This window comes from Mizuhopecten yessoensis, unplaced genomic scaffold (assembly GCF_002113885.1).
Source record: "Mizuhopecten yessoensis strain PY_sf001 unplaced genomic scaffold, ASM211388v2 scaffold7685, whole genome shotgun sequence".
NCBI classification, from domain to species: domain Eukaryota; kingdom Metazoa; phylum Mollusca; class Bivalvia; order Pectinida; family Pectinidae; genus Mizuhopecten; species Mizuhopecten yessoensis.
Window position 1 is genome coordinate 208,423 of NW_018407171.1, and position 16,593 is coordinate 225,015.

The 16,593-nt window shown below is 38.7% G+C and overlaps 1 protein-coding gene across 1 annotated transcript in view; it reads right to left on the bottom strand.

Annotated features, from left to right (window-relative positions):
• The window catches only part of LOC110454131 (serine/threonine-protein kinase PAK 2-like), a 49,911-nt gene that overhangs the window by 18,360 nt on the left and 14,958 nt on the right, over nt 1–16,593 (bottom strand). The window contains exons 3-8 of the mRNA XM_021503506.1: nt 11,871–12,045; nt 10,204–10,390; nt 9,947–10,056; nt 4,696–4,858; nt 1,444–1,499; nt 173–289 (exon numbers count right to left, since the gene is read on the bottom strand). Coding sequence (XP_021359181.1) covers nt 173–289; nt 1,444–1,499; nt 4,696–4,858; nt 9,947–10,056; nt 10,204–10,390; nt 11,871–12,045 — 808 coding nt within the window. The remainder of the gene's footprint in view (nt 1–172; nt 290–1,443; nt 1,500–4,695; nt 4,859–9,946; nt 10,057–10,203; nt 10,391–11,870; nt 12,046–16,593) is intronic.

Sequence of the window (16,593 nt, forward strand, 5' to 3'; positions counted from 1 at the left end):
GAAACAACTAGTATCAGAATTACCCATGCACACATGTACCTTCACCTGACAAAGCTGGAAACAACTAGTATCAGAATTACCCATGCATACATGTACCTTCACCTGACAAAGCTAACTGGTAAAAGATAATTCCAGATTTGTAATCTTACATCAACATATTACTGACACTTACTATAGATTTTGTTTTGTCTGGTCGAGTAGCTATCGGTGGTGGAGCTGCATCATTTTCCTCCTCGTCCACATCATCTGGTGTGGGAGGTGACGAGTTTTCTGGTTTTGAAGGAGGCTGCTGAAACAATTAAAATTCAGGGTATGGATTACAGTGTCATGAATCTTAACCTTCGTGACAACACAAAGACATGTTAAATCAAACACATAGGCAAGTTCAAATCAAAACTCAAACTTAAACTTAAGACTTGTTAAATGAAACACTTAGGCAAGTACAATAAAAACTTAAACTTACACTTAGACTTTTTAAATGAAACACTTAGGCAAGTACAATAAAAACTTAAACTTACACTTAGACTTGTTAAATGAAACACTCAGGCAAGTAAAATAAAAACGTATACTTACACTGAGGAAAGTTAATTCAAAAACTCAAACTTACACTTAGACTTGTTAAATGAAACACTTAGGCTAGTAAAATCTAAATTCTAACTTACAATTTGTCTCGTAAAATCAAACTTCAAAATTATACTTAAACTGTTGAAACAATATAAGATTCATATTCTTAGTACAGGTTAAATAGCACGAATGAATATTTTTTGCAAATTTCCATTCAGCTTGCTAGCACAGCTTTAAGAATTTCCTTAACCCCAGGCCCTGTATTACGATGTTCAACTCAAGCTAACCTGTATTATGATGTTCAACTCAAGCTAACCCTAACCCTAACCCCAGGCCCTGTATTATGATGTTCAACTCAAGCTACCCTGTATTATGATGTTCAACTCAAGCTAACCCTAACCCTAACCCTAACCCCAGGCCCTGTATTATGATGTTCAACTCAAGCTAACCTGTATTAGGATGTTCAACTCAAGCTTTGTTCTCAAACCATCTTGTTACTTGGAAGTTCTTGTGATAGGATCATGATCATTTAACATAGAAATGGTACCTAGCTTCACAATATGGATTGATTTTGTTTAATGTCCTGTTCAGAGCAAAGGTCATTTAAGGATGGGACAAAGCTTCATGGGTTAACTTCAAATGATGTCCGATTCTATAAAAATGTCATACTGATTTGAATTAAGAAATTAGGTTGAGCACATAATCTGAGTTTGAGTGAGAATAGATGGTTATATGACTATGAGTCCAGAAGTATTTCTTTGAAAGCAATTTTATTCCAATGTACTTTTTAACTAATAATGAACAGAAGACATGTACAGGCTGATCATTACCTTCCTTTAATCAGAATAGGGGGTTGATGAGTGACGGTAAACCACTTACCATAGAAACAACAATGTTGAGTTTTTCTGAGAGGGCATTATGCATAGAGTCTGCACCTGAAAACAGTAGGAAAATAAACATCAATATATCTAAAGATCGGAGGCTGGCAGTTTGACAGTACCAGTATGTTCTTATAGATGGTTTTCCCACATCTCATTAGTTATCCAAGTTGTATTGTGTATGTGCTGGATATTATATTATGGGGAACCAATTGTACCACACAGATAGTCATGCTAGAGAGTGTTAATGGGTACCTGAGAGAGGAAATAAGGACATTTTAGATGTGGAACCCGTTCTAGTTTTACAGTTACTGGGTACCTTTATAACAGAGATACTTATAACATCACCAGTTGTTTTAGTTTTACAGTTACTGGGTACTTTATAACAGAGATACTTATAACATCACCAGTTGTTTTAGTTTTACAGTTACTGGGTACTATATAACAGAGATACTTGTAACATCACCAGTTGTTTCAGTAATTGTGTTAACAGTAGACAATATCAGTACAGTATAAATAATCTGTCAGTTTTATTTATACACACATGCATCCCAACATTTTCCCTTAACATAAATCACTACACACAAATGTGTATAATGACACTGACATTCTCTAATCCTATTACACAGTATATTGTATAACACATCTGTTTATATGTGACCAGTCACAACAATGAGTCATCTTCTATAGTGAGGGTGAGCAGGGGAGAGATCACCTTCTCCGTAATGAGGGTGCGCAGGGGAGAGATCACCTTCTCTGTAATGAGGGCTAGTTGTGGAGACTTTTGGAGTTGGGGAGAATCATTGTCTTGTGTACTGAGGTTAAGCAGGGGAGACCTATACATCTTTTGGAGTTGGGGAGAATCATTGTCTTGTGTACTGAGGTTAAGCAGGGGAGACCTATACATCTTTTGGAGTTGGGGAGAATCATTGTCTTGTGTACTGAGGTTAAGCAGGGGAGACCTATACATCTTTTGGAGTTGGGGAGAATCATTGTCTTGTGTACTGAGGTTAAGCAGGGGAGACCTATACATCTTTTGGAGTTGGGGAGAATCATTGTCTTGTGTACTGAGGTTAAGCAGGGGAGACCTATACATCTTTTGGAGTTGGGGAGAATCATTGTCTTGTGTACTGAGGTTAAGCAGGGGAGACCTATACATCTTTTGGAGTTGGGGAGAATCATTGTCTTGTGTACCGAGGTTAAGCAGGGGAGACCTATACATCTTTTAGAGTTGGGGAGAATCATTGTCTTGTGTACTGAGGTTAAGCAGGGGAGACCTATACATCTTTTGGAGTTGGGGGAATCATTGTCTTGTGTACTGAGGTTAAGCAGGGGAGACCTATACATCTTTTGGAGTTGGGGGAATCATTGTCTTGTGTACTGAGGTTAAGCAGGGGAGACCTATACATCTTTTAGAGTTGGGGGAATCATTGTCTTGTGTACTGAGGTTAAGCAGGGGAGACCTATACATCTTTTAGAGTTGGGGGAATCATTGTCTTGTGTACTGAGGTTAAGCAGGGGAGACCTATACATCTTTTAGAGTTGGGGGGAATCATTGTCTTGTGTACCGAGGTTAAGCAGGGGAGACCTATACATCTTTTAGAGTTGGGGGAATCATTGTCTTGTGTACTGAGGTTAAGCAGGGGAGACCTATACATCTTTTAGAGTTGGGGGAATCATTGTCTTGTGTACTGAGGTTAAGCAGGGGAGACCTATACATCTTTTAGAGTTGGGGGAATCATTGTCTTGTGTACTGAGGTTAAGCAGGGGAGACCTATACATCTTTTAGAGTTGGGGGAATCATTGTCTTGTGTACTGAGGTTAAGCAGGGGAGACCTATACATCTTTTAGAGTTGGGGGAATCATTGTCTTGTGTACTGAGGTTAAGCAGGGGAGACCTATACATCTTTTAGAGTTGGGGAGAATCATTGTCTTGTGTACTGAGGTTAAGCAGGGGAGACCTATACATCTTTTAGAGTTGGGGGAATCATTGTCTTGTGTACTGAGGTTAAGCAGGGGAGACCTATACATCTTTGAAAGTTGGGGTCAGTGGGGGAGAAATCATTGCCTTCTGTATTGAGGGGAAGCATTGGAAATATAAACATCTTTGGAGTTTGGGCAAGTGGGCAGAAATAATTTTCTTCTGTATTGAGGGTAAGCAGGGGAGAAATCATTGTTTTCTGTATTGAAGGTGAGCAGGGGAGAAATCACCTTCTCTGTATCGAGGGGGAGCAGGAGAGAAATCATCTTCTCTGTATCAAGGGGGAGCAGAGGAGAAATTGCTTTTTCTGTATTGAGGGAGAGAAATCATCTTCTCTGTATTAAGGGTGAGCAGGGGAGAAATTGTTTTTTCTTTATTGAGGGGGAGCAGAGGAGAAATTGCTTTTTCTGAATTGAGGGTGAGCAGGGGAGAAATCACTTTTTCTGTATTGAGGGGAAAAATTGCTTTTTCTGTATTGAGGGTGAGCAGGGGAGAAATCACCTTCTCTGTAACGAGCTGGAGCAGGGGAGAAATCATTATCTCTGTATCGAGGGGGAGCAGGGGAGAAATTGATTTTTCTGAATTGAGGGTGAGCAGGGGAGAAAACACTTTTTCTGTATTGCGGGAGAGCAGGGGAGAAATTGCAGGGGAGAAATCATCTTCTCTGTATCGAGGGGGAGCAGGGGAGAAATTGCTTTTTCTGTATTGAGGGGGAGCAGGGGAGAAATTGCTTTTTCTGAATTGAGGTTGAGCAGGGAGAAATCGCTTTTTCTGTATTGAGGGGGAGCAGGGGAGAAATTTCCTTTTTCTGTAATGACGGTGAGCAGGGGAGAAATCATCTTCTCTGTATCGAGGGGGAGCAGGGGAGAAATCATTGTCTTCTGTATTGAGGGTGAGTAGGAGAGCAATCACCTTATCATGTAAAGGTAGTGAGGGTGAGAAGGGGAGAGATGTGTCTTTTAATAAGTGTTTGGGAAAATTATTATCTTCTGTGGATGTTGAGACAGATAAACAAGAGCAAACAGGGAACAGCTTATTATCTTTTGGAGTGGGGATGAGTTTTGGTCATCAATGGAGAGATAACTATTGTTAGGAGTGACGGCGAGTGATATCGTTTTCTGTTTGGAGTGGGGATAAGTGGGGGAGAGGTTATTGTCTGCTTCAATGGGTTTGTGTTTATCAGTTTTTGAAGCAGAGGAGAGTGGGGAATCTTTGTGAAATTGTGCATGCAGCATGGGTCAAATACGATCCCCCATAATTTTGTTTACATACTTGGTGGTTTGATGTTGGTCATGTACTTGTGACGTGACTCCTCTGTCTTTGTCGAGGTCTCGTAGTAGTTGAGGACATCCAACACAGCCTGTGGGTTTTTCTTCTGCTCTGTGATGGATATGTTGGAATTGGACAGCAGTTTTGCCCATGATTCAGGCATGCCCTGAAATTACCACCAAATTATAGGTTACAACTCAGGCATGCCCTGAAATTACCACACAATTATAGGTTACAACTCAGGCATGCCCTGAAATTACCACCAAATTAGAGGTTACAACTCAGGCATGCCCTGAAATTACCACCAAATTAGAGGTTACAACTCAGGCATGCCCTGAAATTACCACCAGACTATAGGTTACAACTCAGGCATGCCCTGAAATTACCACCAAATTAGAGGTTACAACTCAGGCATGCCCTGAAATTACCACCAAATTAGAGGTTAAAACTCAGGCATGCCCTGAAATTACCACCAAATTATAGGTTACAACTCAGGCATGCCCTGAAATTCATTATAGGCTACAATTCATTATAGGCTACAAATCATTATAGGTTACAATTCATTATAGGTTACAATTCATTATAGGTTACAATTTATCATAGGTTACAATTCATTATAGGTTACAATTCATTTTAGGTTACAACTCTGTAAGACTTGATTGACATCTTATGCAGCTTTTAATTTCTACAGCATTTATTTGACAGCTTAAAAATGGCTCAAATAAGTGACCTGCACCTATAAATACCCAACTAGTATATGTTTATACAGTATGTGTAAGCTCCAGTCCTTTAACTGGTACTCCCCATCCTTAGTCTCTAACCAGACCTTACAATAATGGCTGGGCCTGGACACTTGCTGGTACTCCCCATCCTTAGTCTCTAACCAGACCTTACAATAATGGCTGGAGCTGGACACTTGCTGGTACTCCCCATCCTTAGTCTCTAACCAGACCTTACAATAATGGCTGGAGCTGGACACTTGCTGGTACTCCCCATCCTTAGTCTCTAACCAGACCTTACAATAATGGCTGGAGCTGGACACTTGCTGGTACTCCCCATCCTTAGTCTCTAACCAGACCTTACAATAATGGCTGGAGCTGGACACTTGCTGGTACTCCCCATCCTTAGTCTCTAACCAGACCTTACAATAATGGCTGGAGCTGGACACTTGCTGGTACTCCCCATCCTTAGTCTCTAACCAGACCTTACAATAATGGCTGGAGCTGGACACTTGCTGGTACTCCCCATCCTTAGTCTCTAACCAGACCTTACAATAATGGCTGGAGCTGGACACTTGCTGGTACTCCCCATCCTTAGTCTCTAACCAGACCTTACAATAATGGCTGGAGCTGGACACTTGCTGGTACTCCCCATCCTTAGTCTCTAACCAGACCTTACAATAATGGCTGGAGCTGGACACTTGCTGGTACTCCCCATCCTTAGTCTCTAACCAGACCTTACAATAATGGCTGGAGCTGGACACTTGCTGGTACTCCCCATCCTTAGTCTCTAACCAGACCTTACAATAATGGCTGGAGCTGGACACTTGCTGGTACTCCCCATCCTTAGTCTCTAACCAGACCTTACAATAATGGCTGGAGCTGGACACTTGCTGGTACTCCCCATCCTTAGTCTCTAACCAGACCTTACAATAATGGCTGGAGCTGGACACTTGCTGGTACTCCCCATCCTTAGTCTCTAACCAGACCTTACAATAATGGCTGGAGCTGGACACTTGCTGGTACTCCCCATCCTTAGTCTCTAACCAGACCTTACAATAATGGCTGGAGCTGGACACTTGCTGGTACTCCCCATCCTTAGTCTCTAACCAGACCTTACAATAATGGCTGGAGCTGGACACTTGCTGGTACTCCCCATCCTTAGTCTCTAACCAGACCTTACAATAATGGCTGGAGCTGGACACTTGCTGGTACTCCCCATCCTTAGTCTCTAACCAGACCTTACAATAATGGCTGGAGCTGGACACTTGCTGGTACTCCCCATCCTTAGTCTCTAACCAGACCTTACAATAATGGCTGGAGCTGGACACTTGCTGGTACTCCCCATCCTTAGTCTCTAACCAGACCTTACAATAATGGCTGGAGCTGGACACTTGCTGGTACTCCCCATCCTTAGTCTCTAACCAGACCTTACAATAATGGCTGGAGCTGGACACTTGCTGGTACTCCCCATCCTTAGTCTCTAACCAGACCTTACAATAATGGCTGGAGCTGGACACTTGCTGGTACTCCCCATCCTTAGTCTCTAACCAGACCTTACAATAATGGCTGGAGCTGGACACTTGCTGGTACTCCCCATCCTTAGTCTCTAACCAGACCTTACAATAATGGCTGGAGCTGGACACTTGATGGTACTCCCCATCCTTAGTCTCTAACCAGACCTTACAATAATGGCTGGAGCTGGACACTTGCTGGTACTCCCCATCCTTAGTCTCTAACCAGACCTTACAATAATGGCTGGAGCTGGACACTTGCTGGTACTCCCCATCCTTAGTCTCTAACCAGACCTTACAATAATGGCTGGAGCTGGACACTTGCTGGTACTCCCCATCCTTAGTCTCTAACCAGACCTTACAATAATGGCTGGAGCTGGACACTTGCTGGTACTCCCCATCCTTAGTCTCTAACCAGACCTTACAATAATGGCTGGAGCTGGACACTTGCTGGTACTCCCCATCCTTAGTCTCTAACCAGACCTTACAATAATGGCTGGAGCTGGACACTTGCTGGTACTCCCCATCCTTAGTCTCTAACCAGACCTTACAATAATGGCTGGAGCTGGACACTTGCTGGTACTCCCCATCCTTAGTCTCTAACCAGACCTTACAATAATGGCTGGAGCTGGACACTTGCTGGTACTCCCCATCCTTAGTCTCTAACCAGACCTTACAATAATGGCTGGAGCTGGACACTTGCTGGTACTCCCCATCCTTAGTCTCTAACCAGACCTTACAATAATGGCTGGGCCTGGACACTTGCTGGTACTCCCCATCCTTAGTCTCTAACCAGACCTTACAATAATGGCTGGAGCTGGACACTTGCTATATTGTTGCATTTACAATAGAATTCCTTTCACACAAAGTTTAAATTCACTGTTTAAGTTCTTAAAAATAAATTTTATTACACAAATTTTATTTTCCACTAGGTTTACTTTGATTTGTTATTGAATTGACAGTCATTTTTTTCTATCTTCATTTCACTTTTAATTGTGAATGTAAAGTGAATGATATTGCTGTTTACTATAGTCTGTCCTACTAATGTAAAGTGAATAATATTGCTGTTTATTATAGTCTGTCCTACTAATGTAAAGTGAATGATATTACTGTTTATTATAGTCTGTCCTTCTAATGTAAAGTGAATGATATTGCTGTTTACTATAGTCTGACCTACTAATGTAAAGTGAATGATATTACTGTTTACTATTGTCTGTCCTACTAATGTAAAGTGAATGATATTACTGTTTATTATAGTCTGTCCTTCTAATGTAAAGTGAATGATATTTCTGTTTACTATAGTCTGTCCTACTAATGTAAAGTGGATAATATTGCTGTTTATTATAGTCTGTCCTACTAATGTAAACTGAATGATATTTCCGTTTACTATAGTCTGTCCTACTAATGTAAAGTGAATGATATTTCCGTTTACTATAGTCTGTCCTACTAATGTAAAGTGGATAATATTGCTGTTTATTATAGTCTGTCCTACTAATGTAAAGTGAATGATATTACTGTTTATTATAGTCTGTCCTTCTAATGTAAAGTGAATGATATTTCTGTTTACTATAGTCTGTCCTTCTAATGTAAAGTGAATGATATTTCTGTTTACTATAGTCTGTCCTTCTAATGTAAAGTGAATGATATTGCTGTTTAATATAGTCTGTCCTACTAATGTAAAGTGAATGATATTTCTGTTTACTATAGTCTGTCCTTCTAATGTAAAGTGAATGATATTGCTGTTTAATATAGTCTGTCCTACTAATGTAAAGTGAATGATATTTCCGTTTACTATAGTCTGTCCTACTAATGTAAAGTGGATAATATTGCTGTTTATTATAGTCTGTCCTACTAATGTAAACTGAATGATATTTCCGTTTACTATAGTCTGTCCTACTAATGTAAAGTGGATAATATTGCTGTTTATTATAGTCTGTCCTACTAATGTAAAGAGAATGATATTTCTGTTTACTATAGTCTGTCCTACTAATGTAAAGTAAATGATATTACTGTTTACTATAGTCTGTCCTACTAATGTAAAGTAAATGATATTACTGTTTACTATAGTCTGTCCTACGAATGTAAAGTGAATGATATTGCTGTTTACTATAGTCTATCCTACTAATGTAAAGTGAATGATATTGCTGTTTACTATAGTCTGTCCTACTAACGTAAAGTGAATGATATTACTGTTTACTATAGTCTGTCCTACGAATGTAAAGTGAATGATATTGCTGTTTACTATAGTCTGTCCTACTAACGTAAAGTGAATGATATTACTGTTTACTATAGTCTGTTCTACTAATGTAAAGTGAATGATATTGCTGTTTACTATAGTCTGTCCTACTAACGTAAAGTGAATGATATTACTGTTTACTATAGTCTGTCCTTCTAATGTAAAGTGAATGATATTGCTGTTTAATATAGTCTGTCCTACTAATGTAAAGTGAATGATATTTCTGTTTACTATTGTCTGTCCTACTAATGTAAAGTGAATAATATTGCTGTTTATTATAGTCTGTCCTACTAATGTAAACTGAATGATATTTCCGTTTACTATAGTCTGTCCTACTAATGTAAAGTGAATGATATTGCTGTTCACTATAGTCTGTCCTACTAACCCACAATGGTGTAGACTTTACATGTACATATAGCCAGCATTGCATTACTTAATCAGCAAAAAATGTTTAACTAAAATTAATTTATTTGAATAGATGTATTGTTGTCTGAAGAAGTCAAAGCCAGCATATATTATGACTGAGTCATTAGGAACATGATGTCAGTCTGCAGTATATTCCACTAACCTTATAATCAAATGATACCTGGAAAGGGCCTTTTATCACACGACATACATATGCATCCTTTATTTATGAGTTCAGTTTGAAGTGGCACATTTCCTGTCCGTGAGTATTAGATCTATAATGTTACTACACAAATATTAGAATTTCTCTGTACTCTCAAGGACGTACCTATATGTAATATCATCCTATTTAAAAGTACTAAATGACATTATAAACCTACTGTAAACTCCCCGGTGTGGGAATCAAAGCCAACATGGACTGTGTGTTCAAAGTTAGAGGGTGGTGAAATCACTGGTTTCTCCATGTCTTTGAGTCTGGCTACCTTACTACCTGTGAACCAATAAAGAGTTGTTAATTCCCTGCTAAAGAAATCGAAAAAAAATCATCATTCTATATATCTGATAGTTTGGTAAATGTGATATGATTTAAAGTAATATTTAAATCGTTGAGAGGGATTTGGAAAACAGAAATACCAACCCTTGTGTCCGCCACTCATCCTGCGTAAAGTACTGGTCAGGGCAGACTGCCATGACCCCTGACCTGAGCCACTTGACCTTGACCCCTGACCAGAACCACTTGACCTTGAACCTTGACTAGAGCCACTTGACCTTGAACCTTGACCAGAGCCACCACTTGATCGCTTCCATGAAGACATTATCAGATTCTAATTGCCTGAGAAAATCTGAAGGGTGTGATGTTTACACTACTGTATTATACAGTCCTGTGTGATTTTGTCCTAACACTCTTTCCACTTAATCCAACAATAACGATCCTCAGTAACAATCCAAAACTGTGTAAAGATTCCAAGACAAAAATGTGTGGAAAAACCTAGCTTCCATACATTATAGAATTATTGAACTACAAAGATGAACTTCTTCAAATCACAATAATATCCTCTCCTGAAAGTTAATGATCATAACCAAATCCTGTCCTTTCTGACATTGATGTGATACAAGTCCAGGGTTCCACAAAGTCAGACCATTGGTCAACCTGCTATGGAGAAAGCCTTTCACATGTATGATTCCGAGGGAGTGTTTTCATCCTCATCTCTATAATGCTTGTATCATTCTTTCCTCATCCCCTTCAACCCTATTACCCATAATTCCAAACAGGATGTCTCATGAATCACACTACATGAGTGTTTCTATAGTAGGTGTACAATTAACGTTCATAAACTTTGACTTCCTGTGAGGCCAGTTGACGAGATGCCCGGCCAAGTACAGACATGGCCGCCCCGCGAAGTACAGACATGGTTGCAGCGATATGGTAACAGGTAAATATTCCTTTTAATTCCTTTTGAACAATGTTTTATAAAATATACAAGGTATATAAAGTATATTCCAACTATGTATAACAAAGACAAGTGTGTGACATCAAGACTTTAGGCAGGAAATAGGGTCACCCAGCTGAGATTTGACGGTTTTCTGAATCTCAACTTCTTGGTACATAATTGGTTGCATCTTATGGTACAAGTATACGTACAACTAGAAACTACAAAATCTTCACAAAAGTAAAAAGTATCCAAACATGACCTGCTGAATGAATTTGCATTTAGCATGAACAAACTAAAATAGGACACACCTCAATACAACACAAGCTTTGTTGTAGGGTGACCGTCCTACTTCAGTATATAACTAACATCTGGTTCATCTCTATGTAACTACATATAGAATCTTTCCCCATTTTGAAGATGACACAAAAAGATCTCAACTTGAAGATACAATTCTTAATTTTTCAACCAAGTCCTCAAAACATTCCAATGAGGATTATAATTCTCTGTCTTACCCCCAAAGTGGCCGGGGATGGATTGTTGTTCTGACACCTCTGAAAAGGAATTCCTTTGAAGAAAAATTACAATGTTTTCTTTGTTAACTGTCCATATTAAATATGATTCAAAACAAAAAGGGAAGTCTGTATGCAGTTTGAAAAATATCTTTCCACATATTCTTGAGAAATTGTGGTAAAATACTTGTCAAAATCCAAGATGGCTGCATTGCTGCAGTCGCAATTTGAATGCCCAACCTGAAAGACGGACAACAGATGGAGTACGATGGACAATGGAACCACAGAAACAGGGCAATATGAAGAGCCCACAATCTGTTGGTGGTGGGCTAAAAAGTATGATATCTATTGGTTCAACATACAATGTATGTATGATCTATTTCTCTTCCTATCCAGTTACAAGGATGGGAAAGAGAATCCCCATAAATCTGTAGGGGGATACATAAAATCTTACTCTTCGGTGTCTTGACCTTCTTCCTCTCCTCTTTGCTGTCTGGCTCCTTTGGGAGGGGCTTGTGTTCCATGTTATGGGTATCTCTGCAATACCAACACAAAATGTATCAAGGTCTGTATAAAAACACACAAAATGTATCAAGTTCTGTATAAAAACACACAAAATGTAACAAGTTCTATATAAAAACACACAAAATGTATCAAGGTCTGTATAAAAACACACAAAATGTATCAAGTTCTATATAAAAACACACAAAATGTATTAAGTTCTGCATAATAACACACAAAATGTATCAAGTTCTGCATAAAAAGACACAAAATGTATCAAGTTCTGTATAAAAACACACAAAATGTAACAAGTTATATATAAAAACACACAAAATGTATCAAGGTCCGTATAAAAACACACAAAATGTATCAAGTTCTATATGAAAACACACAAAATGTAACAAGTTCTGTATAAAAACACACAAAATGTAACAAGTTATATATAAAAACACACAAAATGTATCAAGGTCTGTATAAAAACACACAAAATGTATCAAGTTCTATATGAAAACACACAAAATGTATCAAGTTCCGCATAAAAACACACAAAATGATCAAGTTCTGAATAAAAACACACAAAATGTATCAAGTTCTGTATAAAAACACATAAAATGTATCAAGTTCTGTATAAAAACACACAAAATGAATCAAGTTCTGTATAAAAACACACAAAATGTAACAAGTTCTATATAAAAACGCACAAAATGTATCAAGGTCTGTATAAAAACAAACAAAATGTATCAAGTTCTGTATAAAAACACACAAATGTATCAAGTTCTGAATAAAAACACACAAAATGTATCAAGTTCTGTATAAAAACACACAAATGTATCAAGTTCTGAATAAAAACACACAAAATGTATCAAGTTCTGCATAAAAACACACAAAATGTATCAAGTTCTGTATAAAAACACACAAAATGTATCAAGTTCTATATAAAAACACACAAAATGTATTAAGTTCTGCATAATAACACACAAAATGTATCAAGTTCTGCATAAAAACACACAAAATGAATCAAGTTCTACATAAAAACACACAAAAGGTATCAAGTTCTGCATAAAAACACACAAAATGTATCAAGTTCTGCATAAAAACACACAAATTTACCAAGGTCTGAAGAATAATTAGACAATTTTCAAAATTTGAAGAATAGAATGAAATATTTGACTGCCACAAAGCTTGCAATCATAACCATATTCACTGATATTTGTGTTCCAAAATACCACAAAAACCTTCTGTAGAAAGGATTTGTATTTCTCTATGTGTCAGTGTAATATCCCATCCGCCTGTAGAAAGGATTTGTATTTCTCTGTGTGTCAGTATAATATCCCATCTGCCTGTATTAAGGATTTGTATTTCTCTGTGTCAGCATAATATCCCATCCCCCTGTAGTACGGATTTGTATTTTTCTGTGTCAGCATAATATCCCATCCCCCTGTAGTGTCAGTGTAATATCCCATCCGCCTGTAGAAAGGATTTGTATGTCTCTGTGTGTCAGTATAATATCCCATCTCCCTGTAGTAAGGATTTGAATTTCTCTGTGTGTCAGTATAATCCCCCCTCCCCCTGTAGTAAGGATTTGTTTTTCTCTGTGTGTCAGTATAATATCCCATCTGCCTGTAGAAAGGATTTGTATTTCTCTATGAGTCAGTGTAATATCCCATCCGCCTGTAGAGAGGATTTGTATTTCTCTGTGTGTCCGTATAATATCCCATCTGCCTGTAGAAAGGATTTGTATTTCTCTATGTGTCAGTGTAATATCCCATCCGCCTGTAGAAAGGATTTGTATTTCTCTATGAGTCAGTGTAATATCCCATCCGCCTGTAGAGAGGATTTGTATTTCTCTGTGTGTCAGTATGATATCCCATCTGCCTGTAGAAAGGATTTGTATTTCTCTGTGTGTCCGTATAATATCCCATCTGCCTGTAGAAAGGATTTGTATTTCTCTATGAGTCAGTGTAATATCCCATCCGCCTGTAGAAAGGATTTGTATGTCTCTGTGTGTCAGTATAATATCCAATCTGCCTGTAGTAAGGATTTGTATTTCTCTATATGTCTGTATAATATCCCATCCCCCTGTAGTCAGGATTTGTATTTTTCTGTGTCAGCATAATATCCCATCCCCCTGTAGTACGGATTTGTATTTTTCTGTGTCAGTATAATAACCCATCCGTCTGTAGTAAGGATTTGAATTTCTCTGTGTGTCAGTATAATACCCCCTCCCCCTGTAGGAAGGATTTGTATTTCTCTGTGTCAGTATAATATCTCATCCCATGTAGTAAGGATTTGTATTTCTGTGTGTGTCAGTATAATATCCCATCTGCCTGTATTAAGGATTTGTATTTCTCTGTGTGTCCGTATAATATCCCATCTGCCTGTAGTAAAGATTTGTATTTCTCTATATGGCGGTATAATATCCCATCCCCCTGTAGAAAGGATTTGTATTTCTCTATGAGTCAGTGTAATATCCCATCCGCCTGTAGAAAGGATTTGTATTTCTCTGTGCGTCAGTATAATATCCCATCCCCCTGTAGTAAGGATTAGTATTTCTCTGTGTGTCAGTATAATATCCAATCTGCCTGTAGTAAGGATTTGTATTTTTCTGTGTCAGCATAATATCCCATCCGTCTGTAGTAAGGATTTGAATTTCTCTGTGTGTCAGTATAATACCCCCTCCCCCTGTAGTAAGGATTTGTTTTTCTCTGTGTGTCAGTATAATACCCCATCTGCCTGTAGTAAGGATTTGTATTTTTCTGTGTCAGCATAATATCCCATCCGTCTGTAGTAAGGATTTGTCTTTCTCTGTGTCAGTATAATATCCCATCCGTCTGTAGTAAGGATTTGAATTTCTCTGTGTGTCAGTATAATCCCCCCTCCCCCTGTAGTAAGGATTTGTTTTTCTCTGTGTGTCAGTATAATATCCAATCTGCCTGTAGTAAGGATTTGTATTTTTCTGTGTCAGCATAATATCCCATCCGTCTGTAGTAAAGATTTGTATTTCTCTATATGGCGGTATAATATCCCATCCCCATGTAGTAAGGATTTGTATTTCTCTGTATGTCAGTATAATATCCCATCCCCCTGTAGTACGGATTTGTATTTTTCTGTGTCAGCATAATATCCCATCCGTCTGTAGTAAAGATTTGTATTTCTCTATGTGTCAGTATAATATCCCATCTCCCTGTAGTAAGGATTTGAATTTCTCTGTGTGTCAGTATAATACCCCCTCCCCCTGTAGGAAGGATTTGTATTTCTCTGTGTCAGCATAATATCCCATCCGTCTGTAGTAAGGATTTGTATTTCTCTATATGTCGGTATAATATCCCATCCCCCTGTAGTAAGGATTTGTATTTTTCTGTGTCAGTATAATATCCCATCCGTCTGTAGTAAGGATTTGTATTTCTCTGTGTGTCAGTATAATATCCCATCCCCCTGTAGTAAGGACTTGTATTTCTCTATGTGTCAGTATAATATCCCATCCCCTGTAGTAATAAGGATTTGTATTTCCCTCCTTCTTACTGTTAGCAGATGATAACTGATGTCAAGCGAAAAATAATGGCACTAATTTTTATTTATAACACAAAACAACATTACAACATTATTATTGTTTTCTGGTATATACCATATAGACTGATCACTCAGACAATAGGATACAACATGTAAATGTGATATTTCTGGTACACTTACAGTGTACATACAATCTGTATATATATACATACATCATTTCCTGTGTGTATATATGTATATATTATACAATTAGTGTACTAGTGATCCTCCAGCCAACAGGAACACACACTAAACCACAATACTAGTAACACCAGATAATATCTCTAACACACTAAACCACAATACTAGTAACACCAGATAATATCTCTAACTTCTGTGAATCTTACAGAAAGCAGGTAGTGATACAGAATTGCGTGTAAATGTTTATAACATAAAACACCTTTCTTTTGAAAAAGAACATAACAGACCTGCAGCAAGTCTATGGTCAGCAAGTCTAGGGTCAGCAAGTCTAGGGTCAGCAAGTCTAGGGTCAGCAAGTCTAGGGTCAGCAAGTCTAGGGTCAGCAAGTCTAGGGTCAGCAAGTCTAGGGTCAGCAAGTCTATGGTCAGCAAGTCTAGGGTCAGCAAGTCTAGGGTCAGCAAGTCTAGGGTCAGCAAGTCTATGGTCAGCAAGTCTAGGGTCAGCAAGTCTAGGGTCAGCAAGTCTAGGGTCAGCAAGTCTATGGTCAGCAAGTCTAGGGTCAGCAAGTCTAGGGTCAGCAAGTCTAGGGTCAGCAAGTCTATGGTCAGCAAGTCTAGGGTCAGCAAGTCTAGGGTCAGCAAGTCTAGGGTCAGCAAGTCTATGGTCAGCAAGTCTAGGGTCAGCAAGTCTAGGGTCAACAAGTCTAGGGTCAGCAAGTCTAGGGTCAGCAAGTCTAGGGTCAGCAAGTCTAGGGTCAGCAAGTCTAGGGTCAGCAAGTCTAGGGTCAGCAAGTCTAGGGTCAGCAAGTCTAGGGTCAGCAAGTCTAGGGTCAGCAAGTCTAGGGTCAGCAAGTCTAGGGTCAGCAAGTCTAGGGTCAACAAGTCTAGGGTTAGC